This window comes from Dendrobates tinctorius, unplaced genomic scaffold (assembly GCF_039654945.1).
Source record: "Dendrobates tinctorius isolate UK_male_01 unplaced genomic scaffold, ASM3965494v1 ptg000171l, whole genome shotgun sequence".
Lineage (NCBI taxonomy): Eukaryota > Metazoa > Chordata > Amphibia > Anura > Dendrobatidae > Dendrobates > Dendrobates tinctorius.
In genome coordinates, this window is record NW_027361838.1 from 21,950,055 (window position 1) to 21,969,994 (window position 19,940).

Sequence of the window (19,940 nt, forward strand, 5' to 3'; positions counted from 1 at the left end):
TGTCAGAACTCCAGTGTTTATCTTGACAAAATGTTGAGATCATTTGTGGTGACCCTCCCTTCCTACCTCAGGGATACTATGGATCTTCTTAATAAAATAGAGGGGATTATAGTTGACCCAGGTACCATCCTAGCATCTATCGATGTTGAGGCATTGTATAGCAGCATTAGACATGTGGAGGGCCTGAAGGCGGTCAACTATTTCCTGAGAGGTAGGGGGGTACATCTGGGTGCGCATAATACATTTTTGTTGCAGTTGTTGGAGTTTGTACTCTGCCATAATTACTTTTTGTTTGATGGCAGGTACTACCACCAGCTCAGGGGCACCGCGATGGGGAGCCCTTGTGCCCCCACGTATGCAAATTTGCTCCTGGGCTGGTAGGAGGACACTGTGGTCTTCAGTGACGAGGATGTCGTCTGGTCCCCGAATATTTTATTTTGGGGACGTTATATTGACGACATCCTCGTCCTGTGGATGGGTAATGGAGAATCGTTTAAATCCTTTGTGGATCATCTGAATACGAACGAGATGGGCCTGTTTTTCACGTATGAGATTGGTGGAGAAAGTATTACTTTCTTGGACACCACCATATCAATTGCAAAAGATGGATCTTTGACAACATCTCTGTACCGGAAACCCACATCAACAAATAGTCTTCTTAGGTGGGAGAGTCATCATCCTCTTCCCCTGAAGCGTGGTATCCCCAGGGGGCAGTTTCTCAGACTGAGGAGGAACTACTCCGATTGGGGTGATTTTCAGGCCCAGTCAAGGGACCTGTGTGTTAGGTTTAAGGATAGGGGCTATCCCACCAATGTCATTCAACCTGCCTTTAAATTGGCCAGACAGACTAGGAGATCTTCACTATTAAACCCGAGAGAGAAGAAAGATACGGAAAATTTGACTAGACTAATAGGTACCTTTGATGACCAGTCAAAAAGAGTAATGGAGATTCTGAGGAAACATTGGGATATACTCAGGACTGATCAAGATATTAGGGGGATAATTTCTCCCAAACCCTCAGTGACCTATAGGAAGGGAAAATCCATAAGAGATTTAGTGGTTAAGAGTCACCTGGAACCACATAAGAAGGAGGGGACTTGGCTACAAAATAGGCAGGCTGGGACGTTTAGATGTGGACACTGTAGTTTTTGCAAGCATGTGGTACCATCAAAAACGTTTAGTAGTGCCTACACGAAAAGAACGTATAAAATGAACTCATTTGCTAACTGCAAAACTACAGGAGTTGTCTACCTGTGCACATGCTCCTGTCCGTTGGATTATGTGGGTAAAACTATGCGGGAATTCCGGATACGGATTGGGGAACATCTGGGAGACATTAGACATAAAAGAGAGACTCCACTAGCACGTCATGTTAATCTTGTTCATGGCGGTGATGAGAAACAGATTGGATTTCGTGTTATTGAAAGGGTTCAACCCGTAGTGAGGCAGGGGGATTGGGATAAGAAGATCCTACAACGGGAAATGCGTTGGATTTTCTGGCTGGATTCACAAAGCCCTAAAGGCCTCAATGAAAATTTGAATTTTACTAGTTTCTTGTAGTTAGTGTACCTGATGGATCCACCATGCTATTTTTTCATGCTCTTCCTGAGCAAAGAGATTGTTCTTGGATATCTATCATTTTATTATTGGATCATTTGATTAGCTTGGATACATAGAGGTGTCTCCTGTAGGGGTTAATAACAACATTTTTCATCATGTCTTATTGATGCGGTTTATGATTAAGTAACGTTATTATGGCACACTGACATATCTAAAATGAGGTATAATTCGGATATATAATTTTCTTCAGGTTCTACTAGCCCTGAATAATGCTGCCTTAGGGTATATGTATATATTAGCCCCCTTTGCTCTAATACACGCCCGTGGTTAATCCCACTAATTTTGGTGGGTTGTGACCTATTGTGGTTTTTTCCCCCACTGCGGTTCTAGTGTGGACAACGGCTGTGTAGTCACGTGGGGAGAGGATTTGATATGCGCCGAGAGAGACACACGTATGTCACCGGAAGTGACGATTAGGGTCACATGATGTGGCGGTGGGACTACACCCCAGTGTATTGATCACTAGCAGTGCGCGTAATCATGATGCGCCACCGGAAGTGATGATTGTTGTCACATGGTACGGGGGCGCTCCCCACGGCAATGATTGCAAGTATGACACACAATCACGGCGTGGTACCGGAAGTGACGTCGCAGTCTGAAGGCGGTAAATATGAGCCGGCGGGAGACAGAAAACATGCCGCACACTGCATTGATCATTCGGCAGGGGTGATGAGATCCCTTGTGCTCTTTTGCCCCTGATGAACCCTCAGCATCTAAGAGGGGGAAACGCGTCGGGCTGGGCTCGATATCATCTGATGGCTGATAAGTATCTTTTTGAATTTTTATGCTGACAGACTGATGGATGGCAATTTGTATATTGGGTCACTGGGTTACCCCATGAATGTATTTAATGGTGTTCTTTGCCATCCTTGCTTATAAAAGAGACTATTGTGTCTATTTTGAGGACTATTATGTCCTTTGGATATGTTAGATCAGCAAATATTTTTTCCTGATGAACTCCTTTTGGATTTGATCTATGCATTGCTGTCATGTGTAAACGTTTTTTATAGAAAGCTACAGTCTGTCATCTATGCAGCATTTAGCATTTTTTCTACGAGATAAGTTTCTATTTGAGCTGCAACTATAAGCATTTTTTACTACGAGATATTAGGGTGGACATATACCCACCACTCTGTGTTAGAATAGGTGCACTCCTAGAGACAGTATATAGTCTCTCTACCAGGGGTCATTTTTTCGGGAATTCTGTGTGTTTGTGTTTTTTTTGTGTATCCTCGTCGTGGAATAGGGTTTTTTAGGGTGTTATTAGGGTCACCGACGTTGAGCGGGGGCGCCACATCGCATATATTAGGGTGCCAACCTCCGCGGCAAGGAAGGGACGCACTAGGGCCTATTAGGGCGAGTGTAGTGCCCTGATACATTGCATATTTTGTATGTTAAAAATATCCTGTACCCTGTTCCCTATACTGGTATCATCCAGGTTTTAAATATTGGAATAAAAGTTAATTTTTAGGATCAAAATTTTTTTGTTGCTATCTTGGTGTCTTCTTAGAGTATTTGATCCATTATTTTTTTGAGGTTTTTTCTGCCATCAAGATGTAGCAGTGCTGAACCTGTTGTGGGACTAATGGATTAAAAGCATCTCTGTGGAAAGGTGAGGAATTTTGTTTTTATTTTTTTACCTCTTTTGCAGATGACGAGGGCATCAAGGGAATGGGTGAGGTGATACGTATGGTTTAATTAAGAATATTAAAGGAGTCTGCGTCTTTCTTTCAATTAAAGGACTTTCTTCTGGGTGTCTGTTTTCTTTTAATGTGACTATGGGATTAGTAATTGTCTTATTGACGCCTCTCCATTACTAACCTCGGGGCTTGATGTCACCAGGCAATACAAAGGTGACATCAACCCCCCAACTATTACCCCACTTGCTACCGCTACAGGGCAAGTGGGAAGAGTGAGGCTAAGTGCGCCTTTTCTGTATATATGTATATATATACAGTATGTGCGTGTGTCACTGACATCTATATATCTATGTATGCTATATGTATATATCTATTCTATCTATTGTAACCTGTCACGCTGTGATTATACTGTACGCAGCAGATGAATTGTCGGCTTTTATTCTATCTATCTATCTAATATATATATATATATGTGTGGGTGTTTTACACAATATTTCCTTGAAAACGATGCATACATGACATAGAGACTTGCTGTATGTAAAAGCTCATGTTAAAAATGCATTGCAATCAGATAGCAATTGCACTGCACTTGGATGTCAATCGGATGCTAGGTGTGAAAAATCTGATTGTACTCATAGGTCACTCGCATTACATTGGTGCGACTCTTGGCAGGGATACTCGGACCGATTTTTCATACGTTTAGTGTGACTCCAGCCGTAGGTGCAGAAATGCTGCTGAAAATCTGCAACATCAAGTACTCAATGTGGGTACATAGCCAATACAGAAAGGTGCAAAGAGGTATTTTTTAAATGCCTACATGCTCTAGTTATGGTGTTTCTGCTGGGGTTTTACCCATACACTCCTACATACAACCTCAAGAACTTAAAAACCATCATAATAAAAACACAAGTAAAAATACTTATTAAAAAAAGATGAAAAATGCATAAAAAGTCATATGTTTATGAGAATTCAAAATCTGAAATATAGTTTGTGTAAAGAATGCCTAAGTAAGTTAGGTACACCAAATTTATCTAGGATGAGAAATGCAAAGATGCGATCTGAGAGAAAAGTTTATAAATGCAACTTGGAAACAATGAAACAGATAAATGACAGATAGATAGATAGATAGATAGATATGGGATAGGTAGGTAGGTAGATAGATAGATATGGGATAGATAGATAGATAGATAGATAGATAGATATGGGATAGATATGAGATAGATAGACAGAGAGACAGATAGATATGGGATAGATAGTTAGATATAAGATAGATAGACAGATATGAGATAGTTAGATAGATATCTTTACCCTGTAGAAACCCAATGTCCCTCAATTGTTGGAGGCATCTGCACTGTGACTCGGGCTCCATTGTGCAAATGTTTCAGCATATGGTGACACTGTGACTCTTTATAAATCCTCCATGTTGTTTTCTCCAGAGATCTGGGATGCGACCTACTGTCACTTAAGAATACGTTGGATCCGTCACCTACACCTGTGTGCAAAGAGAAAAACTATGAAACAAAATGAAACAAGTAAATTAATTCAATCATGCACTGGCTAGTCTATATCTGTAAAGTTATATTTCTACGTTCTTCTACATAAATACTTCTGAATGAATAAATAATTAATTAATAAAATCTGTGTCAGGACATATGGGAATATGAAACATTACAGAGGAAACTAGTTGCTCTAATGTGATGGTGACTGGAGGCATGATAAGGTCTCAATAATATTGGAATTTGGCTATGCCATAGTAAAAAAGAAAACAAATATTTACATTGTATTATCATGTATATTATTATCTCTTCTTTATTACACTTTTTCTCTGTTAACTGATTACTTGGTTTGTTTTATTAGGTAAAAAGACAAAACTGTCACTGCCTGAATACTAATGACATCCAGGGTGAACTCCTGACTTATTAATATGCATGGACCACGCAAACAAATGTAAGGCCTCATTCACATGTCAGTATTTGGTCAGTATTTCATCAGTGTTTGCATGCTGAAACCAGGAGTGAAACTACAAAAACTGTATTTGAAACATTGATACCGGTTCTGTGTTTTAGAGACACTCCTGGTTTTGGCATACAAATACTGATCAAAAATACTGATGTGTGTACATTGGACATTGCAGAAGAGTCGGTGGGTAGGTAGAAGGTTCGCATGGCTTCCCCCATCCAGTAGCCAAGGAATACTGATGTGGCTGCATCAGGGTCCGGCACACTTATTCACTCAACTCTACGTTTCCATAAAGCTTATTATTATGAGTGAAGATGTATTTGTACTCATTTATAATTGTATTCTAGTGGAATACACAATTCTAATTTTTTGCAGAGCTGAAGTCTAATGTATAACATTATAACCTTGCAACGTTTAACTTTAAAAAGACACTCAAAGAAAAAAGCACAAAAGATCATTTATGATTTTGTGCAAAAAATACATCAACCCGCATGAGCCATTTTGAAGAATTTGGTGCAGAAACCTGCAAGGAATTTCACAAGACAACAGAAAAAAGTCACTTAAAGAAAGAAATACAGCGAATGATAAATCTGACCTATAATTTGCAGCTTCAGTCTGTGGCAACTTGTCTTATCATAAGGAAATAATAGACTTTTACTAAAAAAAATGAAAAGGACACATTTTTTGAGAAGAAACCATCCTAGATACAACAAATGATAACTGGATATTACTATCATGTGGTTCAAATTTGCAGAAAATCTCATTAGAAAAGAATTTCCCTAAATGTCCAGACACACATGTCCATCATGTTGTCATGTGTTGAAGAAATGGGGACTATAACTGTAATTAGCTTAAATGCAAAAATCAATGACCATCATTGTCTTGTAACTGTTGTGATGAAAGACTGTAATCAAATATAGGCAGGCTAGGACTGGCCCACAGGAGAACAAGAGAATCCTCCGGTGGGCCCCTGTTCAAGAGTGGGCCTTCAGTCTCTTGTATGTGCAGAACTTGGCACTATATACTTGAATCACTATATACAGAAAAAGTCAGCATCTTATTCATTAACAATCTACCCTGTTCATTGGTATTAGTGACACAATTATGCTCATACCTGCTAGAAGTGATGTTGTTCAGAACATCAAAATTAATGGGTAACTCCCCATAAACATGGAAACCTTCATAGAAAATCGGAGTCAATCAACCCAACAATAACCACTTTTCAAAATCACATCAGTAAAACATACATTTTTATTAGTGCACATTTCTTACAAAAATATAAATTTAAACAAAATGAGTCAGTATCAAGGTGGAGACATGATAGAGAGACAAATAAGGTACCAGGTGGAAACACCTATCAATATTGAACCCCTCAAACAAGAAGGGGAAAACATTGTAACACCCTGATTGGGACATAGGGGAGGGTGAAATGGGAGCAAAAAATTTCTTTATGTAGACATTTTTATATGAACCACCTTCACTGGTGTGGGAACAGCACATGCCATAGTCACCAATAAATTCAAAAAAATATATAAGGGCAAAATCATAGCCCAAGGTTGTTCACACACACAGAAAGGTGAAAAGGAGTAATAGTCTTATACCTATGCTCCCATTATGACAAACACCTCACCCACCATCCCTAGTCAGGGAACCGCTAAAGTGCTATTGATAGTGCAAAATGTACATCACCTTACCCATGAGGGGTCCTAGAGAGCCTCTCTACTGCCCGACGCGTTTCGCCCTGCTGGGCTTCCTCGGGGGGCTGTGTGGATGCATTATTAAGCCACCTGTATGCTTTTATAGGGGAGTAGACAATTTACAAATGGCGCGCGCCATCTTTGAAAAACCGCGCATGCGCAGAAGCTCGCCTGAGTCCCGTCACGTCACTAGATGAATCACAGAGCTCTCTTCAATGTAACATAGATAGTTATTACAATAAAAATCAGTTAGCTCTAAAATTATGCGCACGTCCTCCATCAATTTCTTGCAGCTCTTCACTCCCCGGTGTCCATAGTTATAGAGCAATATTAACGCATGTAGAGAGATAAAGACCTCATAAAAAACAAATAAGACAAAAAATTAAAATATGAACATACAAAAAAGATACAGATAAAATAATTAAAAACGAGAAAAAGAAGAGAGAGAAGAGGACCATTTAGAGGAATGACGTAAATGACAGCTGCTCATTAAGGCCTGCTGGGAACATTGTACCTAGGGTCACAATCCACCGGCACTCAAGCTGTGCCAATGCTTTTTTGTAATCGCCCCCTCTGGCTCCACAATGGATGCGGTCTATGCCGCGAACCAAGAAGCCAGTCGGGTTTGAATTATGGCACAGCTTGAAGTGCCTAGGGACCGTTTTTAAACCAGAAACATCTTGTATTTCCTTTGCCGCCACTATGTCCCTCACATGTTCGCGTGTGCGAACACGGAGTTCGCGAGATGTTAAGCCCACATAGATGAGCTTACAAGGGCATAGTGCATAATACACCACATATCTTGTACTACACGATATATATGATAAGATTTGATATTCATTCAAACCATCTGCTGAAAAAAATGCGGTTGCTCGACAAATGTTTACACAGGCTCGACATGAGCCACAAGGAAAGCACCCCCATTTTTTCTTTGGTTGCTGTGACCCAAACAGACCCCTCGAGGGGGCTGCCACATAGTGGCTACGTACCAACAGGTCTTTAAGGTTTTTACCCCTTCTAGCTGTCATTAGTGGATTGGATGGTAGAACCTTGTTCAAACACGGATCGGTCTGGAGTACAGACCAGTGTCTCTGCAAAATCTGGCGCATATTGTCCCATTGGTTATTAAACGTAGAAATGTATCTTAGGACAAAATCTTTTTTACCATGTGTGTTAATGCGGCCAGGCCCCACAAGCAATTGGTCGCGGGGTGTGGCCCAAGCTCGACGATAACCTTTTTTAATGCACCGATTACTATATCCACGCTCGCTGAATCTGGAGCTCAGGTCACGAGCCTGGTCCCTAAAAGCCCCATCGGTAGAACACACCCTTTTCATTCTTAAAAATTGCCCAATAGGCACTGCTTGAATGGTGGATGATGTATGGGCAGATGTAGCGTGTAACAATGAATTGACCGATGTCTCCTTACGGAAGACATCGGTCTGTATCCTGCCCTCATCATCCACCATTATTTTGATATCCAAAAAATCTATAACTTTAGGGTTGATCTTATAAGTTAATTTGATATTTAGATTATTTTTATTCAGCTCACCGATGAAGTTTAAGAAGCCACACTCGCTCCCTTGCCAAATAATAAAAAAATCATCTATAAATCGAAACCAGCACTGCGCATGGGCCGCGGCCTGCACCCCGCCTCCGAAAATGCCCCTCTCCCAGTGGCCCAAGAAAAGGTTGGCATAGGACGGGGCACAGGCCGCGCCCATCGCAGTGCCACGCTGCTGCAAAAAAAACCGGTCTTTAAAAATAAAAAAGTTGTGAGTCAAAATAAATTCAAGGAGCTCCAGAATCAGCGAGCATAGTGTGGATTCGTAATTGCTTGTGCTCAGAAAAAAACTGGTTGCCTCCAGACCATCCACGTGCATAATGCTCGTGTAAAGTGATTCCACATCCACTGTCGCTAAGTGCATATCAGGTTCAAGTGACAAACCGTCAATCTTCCTCAGGACGTCCGTAGTGTCCCTGACATAGGAGGGCAGCGTTTCCACCAACGGTTGAAGATAGTAATCAATGAACTTACATGCAGTGTCACACAGCCCTCCAATGCCAGAGACAATCGGACGCCCCGGGGGAATGGTTGGATTTTTGTGCACTTTCGGCAACAAGTAGAATGTTGGAATTATCGGGTTTTCCACCATAAGTCCCTCACAAATTTTCCTAGGGATAATACCCTGTGTAACTGCCTCATCCAAAATCTGGAACAATTGTGCAGAGAATTTTTGGATCGGATTATCAGGGAGTTGAATATATGCCTCCTTATCCCTCAACTGGCGGAATGCCTCCCTCTCATACATGGTAGATGGCCAAAGTACCACATTTCCCCCTTTATCGGCCTGTTTAATTACCACGTCTTTTAAACCCCTTAATTCTCTTATAGCTTCATGTTGTACTTTAGTCAAGTTAACATGGTTCATTTTGCTCGAAAGCTTTTTAAAATCCTCCAAGACTAGTTTATTAAAGATATCCACCTGCGAACAGGTGGAGAAAGGGGGAAACGTGGTTGACCTCGGAGTAAGAAAGGTTGGAAAAGTACCTGTACTTGGGGGAGGCATGCCGGTTTCCAATTCTTCAAGTATATTAATAGCTTCTTGTTCCTGAGTAAGCATATTTACATCAGTGTCTTCCGGTTTAAAGTGCAATTTGCACAAAACCACCTTCCTCAGGAAAAGTTGAAGGTCCTTCATTGCTACAAAATAATTGAATTTATTAGAAGGAACAAAAGTGAGACCCTTACTTAAAACATCCAACTGAGGCTGCCTAAGTTTATGATCTGATAAATTAATTACCTCCAGATGACCTTTAGATTTCTTTTCTTTAGATTGTGGAGGAGTCATTTTCCTCTTTGTCTGAGTTTTGCCTCTCTTCTGGCCAAATTTATTTGTTCCCAATCTTTCCCCTACAAAGGGTACTAGGGAGGAATTGGATGCTACCTCCTCATCCACAGAGGATGTTGAAGAAAATGAATTATGGTGGGTTTTACGGGTAGACCTGAATTCCCCTTGGTTCCTTCTCCACCTATATGCTCTATTGTTGGCAAAATCATTAACATCTCTCTGATATTTTTTTGTCTTTGAGGACACTATATCCTGCTCCCACTTAGTAAAATTTTCCTCTAACTCTATATTAAACTTGGCCAGAGACTGGGCATCCATCTTATCACGCAACTCCAGCTGGATGTGATTGATTTCATCCTCCAATTCACCTAAAGTTTTCTCATTGGATTTAATTAATAGTTCCATATACCCCTTTGATCATACTGAAGAGACTTCTTCCCACTTCTGTCGAAAGATCTCATCACTAGTGGAGAAAGATGGAAACACCTGTACACGAAGTCCACGTGGAATAAGGCCCTTATCCACATAACGTTCTAAAAACGACTTGTTCCACCAGATCCTCGTCTTTTTATTACATAAATTCTTTAACTAATAAAAATGAATGTTTTACTGATGTGATTTTGAAAAGTGGTTATTGTTGGGTTGATTGACTCCGATTTTCTATGAAGGTTTCCATGTTTATGGGGAGTTACCCATTAATTTTGATGTTCTGAACAACATCACTTCTAGCAGGTATGAGCATAATTGTGTCACTAATATTTTTTCTGTGGCTTTCCACAGCGCATCAACCTGAGTATATGGATCAAAAAGCACGCGAGAAAGCGTGGATTAACAAATTGAATGAGGTATTTGGTGGAGATCAAGGTGTGGCTGTTTCTTCACGAGAAACTGAGGATCTAACAATACGGTTAAAGAATTTATGTAATAAAAAGACGAGGATCTGGTGGAACAAGTCGTTTTTAGAACGTTATGTGGATAAGGGCCTTATTCCACGTGGACTTCGTGTACAGGTGTTTCCATCTTTCTCCACTAGTGATGAGATCTTTCGACAGAAGTGGGAAGAAGTCTCTTCAGTATGCTCAAAGGGGTATATGGAACTATTAATTAAATCCAATGAGAAAACTTTAGGTGAATTGGAGGATGAAATCAATCACATCCAGCTGGAGTTGCGTGATAAGATGGATGCCCAGTCTCTGGCCAAGTTTAATATAGAGTTAGAGGAAAATTTTACTAAGTGGGAGCAGGATATAGTGTCCTCAAAGACAAAAAAATATCAGAGATGTTAATGATTTTGCCAACAATAGAGCATATAGGTGGAGAAGGAACCAAGGGGAATTCAGGTCTACCCGTAAAACCCACCATAATTCATTTTCTTCAACATCCTCTGTGGATGAGGAGGTAGCATCCAATTCCTCCCTAGTACCCTTTGTAGGGGAAAGATTGGGAACAAATAAATTTGGCCAGAAGAGAGGCAAAACTCAGACAAAGAGGAAAATGACTCCTCCACAATCTAAAGAAAAGAAATCTAAAGGTCATCTGGAGGTAATTAATTTATCAGATCATAAACTTAGGCAGCCTCAGTTGGATGTTTTAAGTAAGGGTCTCACTTTTGTTCCTTCTAATAAATTCAATTATTTTGTAGCAATGAAGGACCTTCAACTTTTCCTGAGGAAGGTGGTTTTGTGCAAATTGCACTTTAAACCGGAAGACACTGATGTAAATATGCTTACTCAGGAACAAGAAGCTATTAATATACTTGAAGAATTGGAAACCGGCATGCCTCCCCCAAGTACAGGTACTTTTCCAACCTTTCTTACTCCGAGGTCAACCACGTTTCCCCCTTTCTCCACCTGTTCGCAGGTGGATATCTTTAATAAACTAGTCTTGGAGGATTTTAAAAAGCTTTCGAGCAAAATGAACCATGTTAACTTGACTAAAGTACAACATGAAGCTATAAGAGAATTAAGGGGTTTAAAAGACGTGGTAATTAAACAGGCCGATAAAGGGGGAAATGTGGTACTTTGGCCATCTACCATGTATGAGAGGGAGGCATTCCGCCAGTTGAGGGATAAGGAGGCATATATTCAACTCCCTGATAATCCGATCCAAAAATTCTCTGCACAATTGTTCCAGATTTTGGATGAGGCAGTTACACAGGGTATTATCCCTAGGAAAATTTGTGAGGGACTTATGGTGGAAAACCCGATAATTCCAACATTCTACTTGTTGCCGAAAGTGCACAAAAATCCAACCATTCCCCCGGGGCGTCCGATTGTCTCTGGCATTGGAGGGCTGTGTGACACTGCATGTAAGTTCATTGATTACTATCTTCAACCGTTGGTGGAAACGCTGCCCTCCTATGTCAGGGACACTAAGGACGTCCTGAGGAAGATTGACGGTTTGTCACTTGAACCTGATATGCACTTAGCGACAGTGGATGTGGAATCACTTTACACGAGCATTATGCACGTGGATGGTCTGGAGGCAACCAGTTTTTTTCTGAGCACAAGCAATTACGAATCCACACTATGCTCGCTGATTCTGGAGCTCCTTGAATTTATTTTGACTCACAACTTTTTTATTTTTAAAGACCATTTTTTTGCAGCAGCAGCGTGGCACTGCGATGGGCGCGGCCTGTGCCCCGTCCTATGCCAACCTTTTCTTGGGCCACTGGGAGAGGGGCATTTTCGGAGGCGGGGTGCAGGCCGCGGCCCATGCGCAGTGCTGGTTTCGATTTATAGATGATGTTTTTATTATTTGGCAAGGGAGCGAGTCTGGCTTCTTAAACTTCATCGGTGAGCTGAATAAAAATAATCTAAATATCAAATTAACTTATAAGATCAACCCTAAAGTTATAGATTTTTTGGATATCAAAATAATGGTGGATGATGAGGGCAGGATACAGACCGATGTCTTCCGTAAGGAGACATCGGTCAATTCATTGTTACACGCTACATCTGCCCATACATCATCCACCATTCAAGCAGTGCCTATTGGGCAATTTTTAAGAATGAAAAGGGTGTGTTCTACCGATGGGGCTTTTAGGGACCAGGCTCGTGACCTGAGCTCCAGATTCAGCGAGCGTGGATATAGTAATCGGTGCATTAAAAAAGGTTATCGTCGAGCTTGGGCCACACCCCGCGACCAATTGCTTGTGGGGCCTGGCCGCATTAACACACATGGTAAAAAAGATTTTGTCCTAAGATACATTTCTACGTTTAATAACCAATGGGACAATATGCGCCAGATTTTGCAGAGACACTGGTCTGTACTCCAGACCGATCCGTGTTTGAACAAGGTTCTACCATCCAATCCACTAATGACAGCTAGAAGGGGTAAAAACCTTAAAGACCTGTTGGTACGTAGCCACTATGTGGCAGCCCCCTCGAGGGGTCTGTTTGGGTCACAGCAACCAAAGAAAAAATGGGGGTGCTTTCCTTGTGGCTCATGTCGAGCCTGTGTAAACATTTGTCGAGCAACAGCATTTTTTTCAGCAGATGTTTTGAATGAATATCAAATCTTATCATATATATCGTGTAGTACAAGATATGTGGTGTATTATGCACTATGCCCTTGTAAGCTCATCTATGTGGGCTTAACATCTCGCGAACTCCGTGTTCGCACACGCGAACATGTGAGGGACATAGTGGCGGCAAAGGAAATACAAGATGTTTCTGGTTTAAAAACGGTCCCTAGGCACTTCAAGCTGTGCCATAATTCAAACCCGACTGGCTTCTTGGTTCGCGGCATAGACCGCATCCATTGTGGAGCCAGAGGGGGCGATTACAAAAAAGCATTGGCACAGCTTGAGTGCCGGTGGATTGTGACCCTAGGTACAATGTTCCCAGCAGGCCTTAATGAGCAGCTGTCATTTACGTCATTCCTCTAAATGGTCCTCTTCTCTCTCTTCTTTTTCTCGTTTTTAATTATTTTATCTGTATCTTTTTTGTATGTTCATATTTTAATTTTTTGTCTTATTTGTTTTTTATGAGGTCTTTATCTCTCTACATGCGTTAATATTGCTCTATAACTATGGACACCGGGGAGTGAAGAGCTGCAAGAAATTGATGGAGGACGTGCGCATAATTTTAGAGCTAACTGATTTTTATTGTAATAACTATCTATGTTACATTGAAGAGAGCTCTGTGATTCATCTTTGTATATGTATCGTTCTTTCTGGTATATCTATTCTATTGCACTTTAAATGGATTATGATTACTAATTTTGAATTTTATATTTTCCATTATGTGTTAAAATGGATAGTGTTGAATCATTATGTTGAAATGCATCTATATTGTGGCTTCCCATATTTACATTGGTACACCATGTGGTCTGGAAAGATTTCTTTTTTCTAAATAGCCAATAGATGTTTTCAATTGTCTCATCAATGTGCAGAGGAACCTGGTTTGATGTCCCGCGCATGCGCATTAGTGTCCTGTCGCGTCGCTGCAGTCTTCCACACGGTTCCGTTGTGTGCACACGCAGCCATAGCAACAGCCACTGCGATGACGCACGCCGGTTTCTGGGAAGACCGGTAGTGACGTGACGGGACTCAGGCGAGCTTCTGCGCATGCGCGGTTTTTCAAAGATGGCGCGCGCCATTTGTAAATTGTCTACTCCCCTATAAAAGCATACAGGTGGCTTAATAATGCATCCACACAGCCCCCCGAGGAAGCCCAGCAGGGCGAAATGCGTCGGGCAGTAGAGAGGCTCTCTAGGACCCCTCATGGGTAAGGTGATGTACATTTTGCACTATCAATAGCACTTTAGCGGTTCCCTGACTAGGGATGGTGGGTGAGGTGTTTGTCATAATGGGAGCATAGGTATAAGACTATTACTCCTTTTCACCTTTCTGTGTGTGTGAACAACCTTGGGCTATGATTTTGCCCTTATATATTTTTTTGAATTTATTGGTGACTATGGCATGTGCTGTTCCCACACCAGTGAAGGTGGTTCATATAAAAATGTCTACATAAAGAAATTTTTTGCTCCCATTTCACCCTCCCCTATGTCCCAATCAGGGTGTTACAATGTTTTCCACTTCTTGTTTGAGGGGTTCAATATTGATAGGTGTTTCCACCTGGTACCTTATTTGTCTCTCTATCATGTCTCCACCTTGATACTGACTCATTTTGTTTAAATTTATATTTTTGTAAGAAATGTGCACTAATAAAAATGAATGTTTTACTGATGTGATTTTGAAAAGTGGTTATTGTTGGGTTGATTGACTCCGATTTTCTATGAAGGTTTCCCTGTTCATTGGTATGTACATTTGTGATTGAGGATAATGTCACATTTGCATATAGGTGAAAATTGGCACCCTGGAGTTGGTTACTGGTGGGCCCTTGGCACCCCATTCCGAAGGTCTTGCTGTTGATGTGATCTTTCCACTGTGTCCTTGCACAATTGCTAAATCATGCAGTCACAGAGCTGTTTTATTTGATAGACTGTGCAGTCGATCATAATGTGTGATTGCATTGTTAACCCCTTAACCCACCAACCTCTTTTCACCTTTATAGCCAAGCCAAATTTTACAATTCTGACCAGTGTCACTTTATGTGGTAATAACTCTTCAACGGATCTCATTGATATTTAGATTGTTTTTTCGTGACATATTGTACTTTATGATAATGTTAAATTATTTTCAATATGTCTTCCATATATTTGTGAAAAAATTGGAAATTTTGTGAAAATTTTGCAATTTTCACACTTTTAATTTTTGTTGCCTTAAATCAGAGAGTTATATCACACAAAATTGTTAATGAATAACATTTCCCACATGTCTACTTTACATCAGCACAATTTTTGAAACATTATTTTTTTTTGGTAGGAAATTACAAGGGTTACAAGATACAACAAATAGTGCACCGCGCTGAAGTTGCTGCTACAAAAGTTGTCTGTTACCAATAATTGGTAGATGAAAAATTGTCAGAGTGCTGCATACCACTGGAAACCTGCCTACCTTATAGAGAAAGCGGTGCTTCGTAAACTGAAGGTCCCGGGCACTGGAGCAGGAAGACGTGATCTGACCAAACACCGGTGATCACACAGGAGTGTGCCGACACGTGAGAAGGATGAAGTGCACCAGATGGAGGGAGGCTGGGGTCCAGAGAGCATCCTTCCCTGATTGGCACCCACCTACCCTCACCGATATCTGGATGCACGCGGCGTGCACCGGCCGGAGGGCGCCGCTGACAGTGACGGAGTGTGGAGGGGGCGTGGTCTGGGTGATGTCTCTGGACCCCAGCCTCCCTCCATCTGGTGCACTTCATCCTTCTCACGTGTCGGCACACTCCTGTGTGATCACCGGTGTTTGGTCAGATCACGTCTTCCTGCTCCAGTGCCCGGGACCTTCAGTTTACGAAGCAACGCTTTCTTTTTAGGGTAGGCAGGTTTCCAGTGGTATGCAGCACTCTGACAATTTTTCATCTACCAATTATTGGTAACAGACAACTTTTGTAGCAGCAGCTTCAGCGCGGTGCACTATTTGTTCTATCTTGTAACCATTATCATTGCCAGTTATTTGCACAGTAACGGCTTGAGCACCTGCAGCTTTGGTGAGTACTGCTGGGAGCGCTGGTGTATTGTGATCACATTTGTTTCCAGGAAATTAGAAGGGTTAAAAGTTGACCAGCGATTTCTCTTTTTTACAACATTTACAAAACCATTTTTTTACTGACTACATCACATTTGAAGTGACTTTGAGGTATCGATATGACAGAAAATACCCAAAAGTGTCACCATTCTAAAAATTGCAGCTTTTAAGGTGCTCAAAACCACATTCAAGAAGTTTAATAGCCCTACAGGTGCTTCACAGGAATTAACAGAATGTGGAAGGAAAAAATGAACATTTAGCTTTTATTCACACGAGAAAATGCATCATACAATTTCTTGAGCAATTTCTCTTGAGTACACAAATACCCATAATGTGGAGGAAAAGTAATGTGCATGAAATAAAAAAAATTCCAAGGCAAAGTGCACATAGATTAAATGGTTAAAATGAATGATAAAATCAACATTAAATCCAGACTATCATTATTATCAGTGCACAAATGGACAATGCAAAAGGACAGATCGGAAATTTAGAATAACCAATGACGAAAAAGAACCCGCAGGAATGTCCAATATTCAAATAAAGAAACAAAAACCATAAGGAGGGGTGGGAAACACAATACCAAAGAAAGAGGGGGCAACACAGCCGACAATGATTGCAAATCAATGTAATGTGGCCAGTTAATATGATGGCATAGTATAATTATTGTTATTGAAGTATAGCAAAGGTCAATATAACAATAATTATGCCACAAGAGTAATATGTAAATTGCCTCTTCAGAGAAAGAGGACTTGAACTCTATAGCGCCACCAGTTGGTAGTAGCCATCCTACAAGTCACAATCAACCCTTTAACGAGTCTTGTAATATGCCTTAGGATAAAAGCCAAATCAGAATCTCAATTTGCAGACACGGTGTTTCGAGCTATTGGCTCTCGTCAGTGCAAAGTATGAGAACTGATTTGGCTAGGTAAGACTCGTTAAAGGAGTCCAGATCTATCTAAAGCAGTGCAAAATTTTATTGACAAAAAACAGGCACATATGGAGTAACAGAATAATCATGATAGTATAATAGAAAGGCAATAAATGAATACCCGGAGCCCACTGAAACAAACAAATCAGCAGCAAATACATTTGTTATCATGTGAAAAGCACTCAGGCCCTTAGTAAGGGAAATGAATTAGTGCAGGTAAAAAGTGCTGGGGAGTCTGCACTGAAAAGAGTTAATCCAAAAAATATATTGCACTAGACCCTGGCAGTGTAAACGTATAATGCTGTGGCAATGAGTATAACCCCCACTGATGTCTAATTCACTGTGGACAATATAATCTGTAAATACAGCATATCATAAGGGGGGGCAATAAGACATCACCACCGGACCAGCGTCCCCACAGTAGCAAGTACAGTACAATCCAGACAGAAAACGACCAGCACTATATATTATGTCTATTGCACAGATGCCCATACGAAGGGGAAGAAAAATATCGTTGTATGGACATACCCATCATGTCCTGGTGCAAAGAAAGCGCTGATTTGTGCACCCCAATGAGCGTTTCGCGGTGAGAATACCGCTTCCTCGGGGGGCCTGTTACTCCATATGTGCCTGTTTTTTGTCAGTAAAAATTTGCACTGCTTTAGATAGATCTGGACTCCAGCATTCTCTTGTTTCTTTCCAATTTAGTGGTAGTCGTCTCTGTCGATTGAGACTACATGAGGCATAATTTTTGTATTTACAGTAATAGACTAAAAATGCTTCTTTGGACAATTTTCTTTATATAAGACTCGTTAAAGGGTTGATTGTGACTTGTAGGATCGCTACTACCAACAGGTGGCGCTATAGAGTTCAAGTCCTCTTTCTCTGAAGAGGCAATTTGCATATTATTTTCCCAGAGGAGCATTGCACGGCGAATAAACCTCCTTACCTTGACAAGCCAGAGCTGGTATGTCACTCTTCACCACAAGAGTAAAACATGCAATCAAAAAAGTACTGATGTGCAGATATATGCAGGCATATGGTAGATAAATATAAAGTGCAAATGCAAAATAGTCAATCCAAGAAGGGGGATACAATGGAGCAGCAACCAAAATTGGGGCAAATAGCAAGATCATTATGTGTGTCTGTAAATATGGTAGACTTAAATAAGTCCACTCAAAAGCCACCCGATTTTTCCCTTATGTCTGTGCGTAAAGGGTCCCCATGATGCGAAACGCTGTCTTCAGCTCCCTGCAGCAAAGAACAGTGAGAACTGTACGGCTTTTCCCAGGCGCCGGTACATGTCACACTGATGACCCACGGATATTATCTGTGGGTCTTCAGTGTGCACGTGTGAGGTACTCTTTTAGTTTGTGGTGCTGGTAAAAAACGGACTGTGCGAAAAACCTGACATGTGCGCACCACCATTGAATACAATGGGTGCATTGCGATCCCTAAAAAACGACTGCATATGGGCATGAAAAACGGATGTGTGAAGTTGGCCTGAAACAGATTTTTTCTTATCAAAAACTGAAGCCATATTGGATGCAAATAAATGAAACAGAAAGCTTTCCATTTAAATTCGTATGCCAAAGATTTCAATGTAAAATAGAAAAGACTGGTCTGTTCCATTTAATTTTTGTCTTCTTTTTTTTTTACAGGAAAAAAGAGCAACAGGCTTTGCAATTTATTTTAAGAAAACGGAAAATGAACAGAACGAAGATGAATTTACAAAATGATTTTAACAACATAATAAATAAACAATTTCAAGCATCCATTGAAAGCAACTGGTTGTTAAACTGATCAGTTACATTCTTTTTTTATTTTTCTCTGGAAATGAAATAAAAATGGAATGTAAATGCCAGTGTGGACCCTAGCCATGCTTAACAGTGTGTAGTCTCCCTCGGCCATTTGTGCTCCAGAGTCTTCTGCCTTCAATATCTGATACAAGAAGAAGCTGTTTTCTGTCAGCTACAGTATATTAATTCCAAATATAACTTCCAATTGTTCAAATAATAGTAGCTCGAAAAGCAAGGAAAGGCCTCGCCCTCCTATTTGTCTCACTTTGCAGGGACATGTTTGAGTCGTGGCCTGAAGCTCTGGACTGATCACTAGTGAAGTCATAATCTTGCACATTTTCATTTATTATGTGTTGTGAGCAAGCACACTGTATGTGGGTATGTAAGAGGCCACTCATGTTGGGTTTTGCCCCTTCTGTTGGGTATTCCATCCGAATTCCTGAAAAAAAAATGAACTCAGAATCATAGAGTATAAATGAACGCCGTTTGCACTTTTTTTTGGAGGTGCCCATCTTTTCAGATGCACAAAAGAAAGTAGTAGACAATGTGGATGTGTACATCTCAAAAGATGAACATAAGACAGAAAATTGCTCAAACACAACTGAACTCAAGCTTGTCTCATTTTAATATGTGGCTCCAATAGGAGAGGAGGGGTTATATGAATCCTGTTTTTTCAAGTAATTAGATTGGAACATTTTACAGAAGGGGCAAAATATAATGTTAAGGTCCCCTAAAATACTATATACAGTTATGTATATGTTGTGAAATGACAATCCTAGCAACGTAACTATAGAGGGTGCAAAGTAAAAGGCTGGGGTCACACTGCGTTATGGAAGTCCGTTAGACGGAC

At 40.8% G+C, this 19,940-nt stretch overlaps 1 protein-coding gene across 1 annotated transcript in view; it reads right to left on the reverse strand.

Annotated features, from left to right (window-relative positions):
* Window positions 1-19,940, reverse strand: part of APCDD1 (APC down-regulated 1) — a 179,028-nt gene that overhangs the window by 99,486 nt on the left and 59,602 nt on the right. Inside the window, exon 2 of the mRNA XM_073550974.1 lies at window positions 4,569-4,752. Coding sequence (XP_073407075.1) covers window positions 4,569-4,752 — 184 coding nt within the window. The remainder of the gene's footprint in view (window positions 1-4,568; window positions 4,753-19,940) is intronic.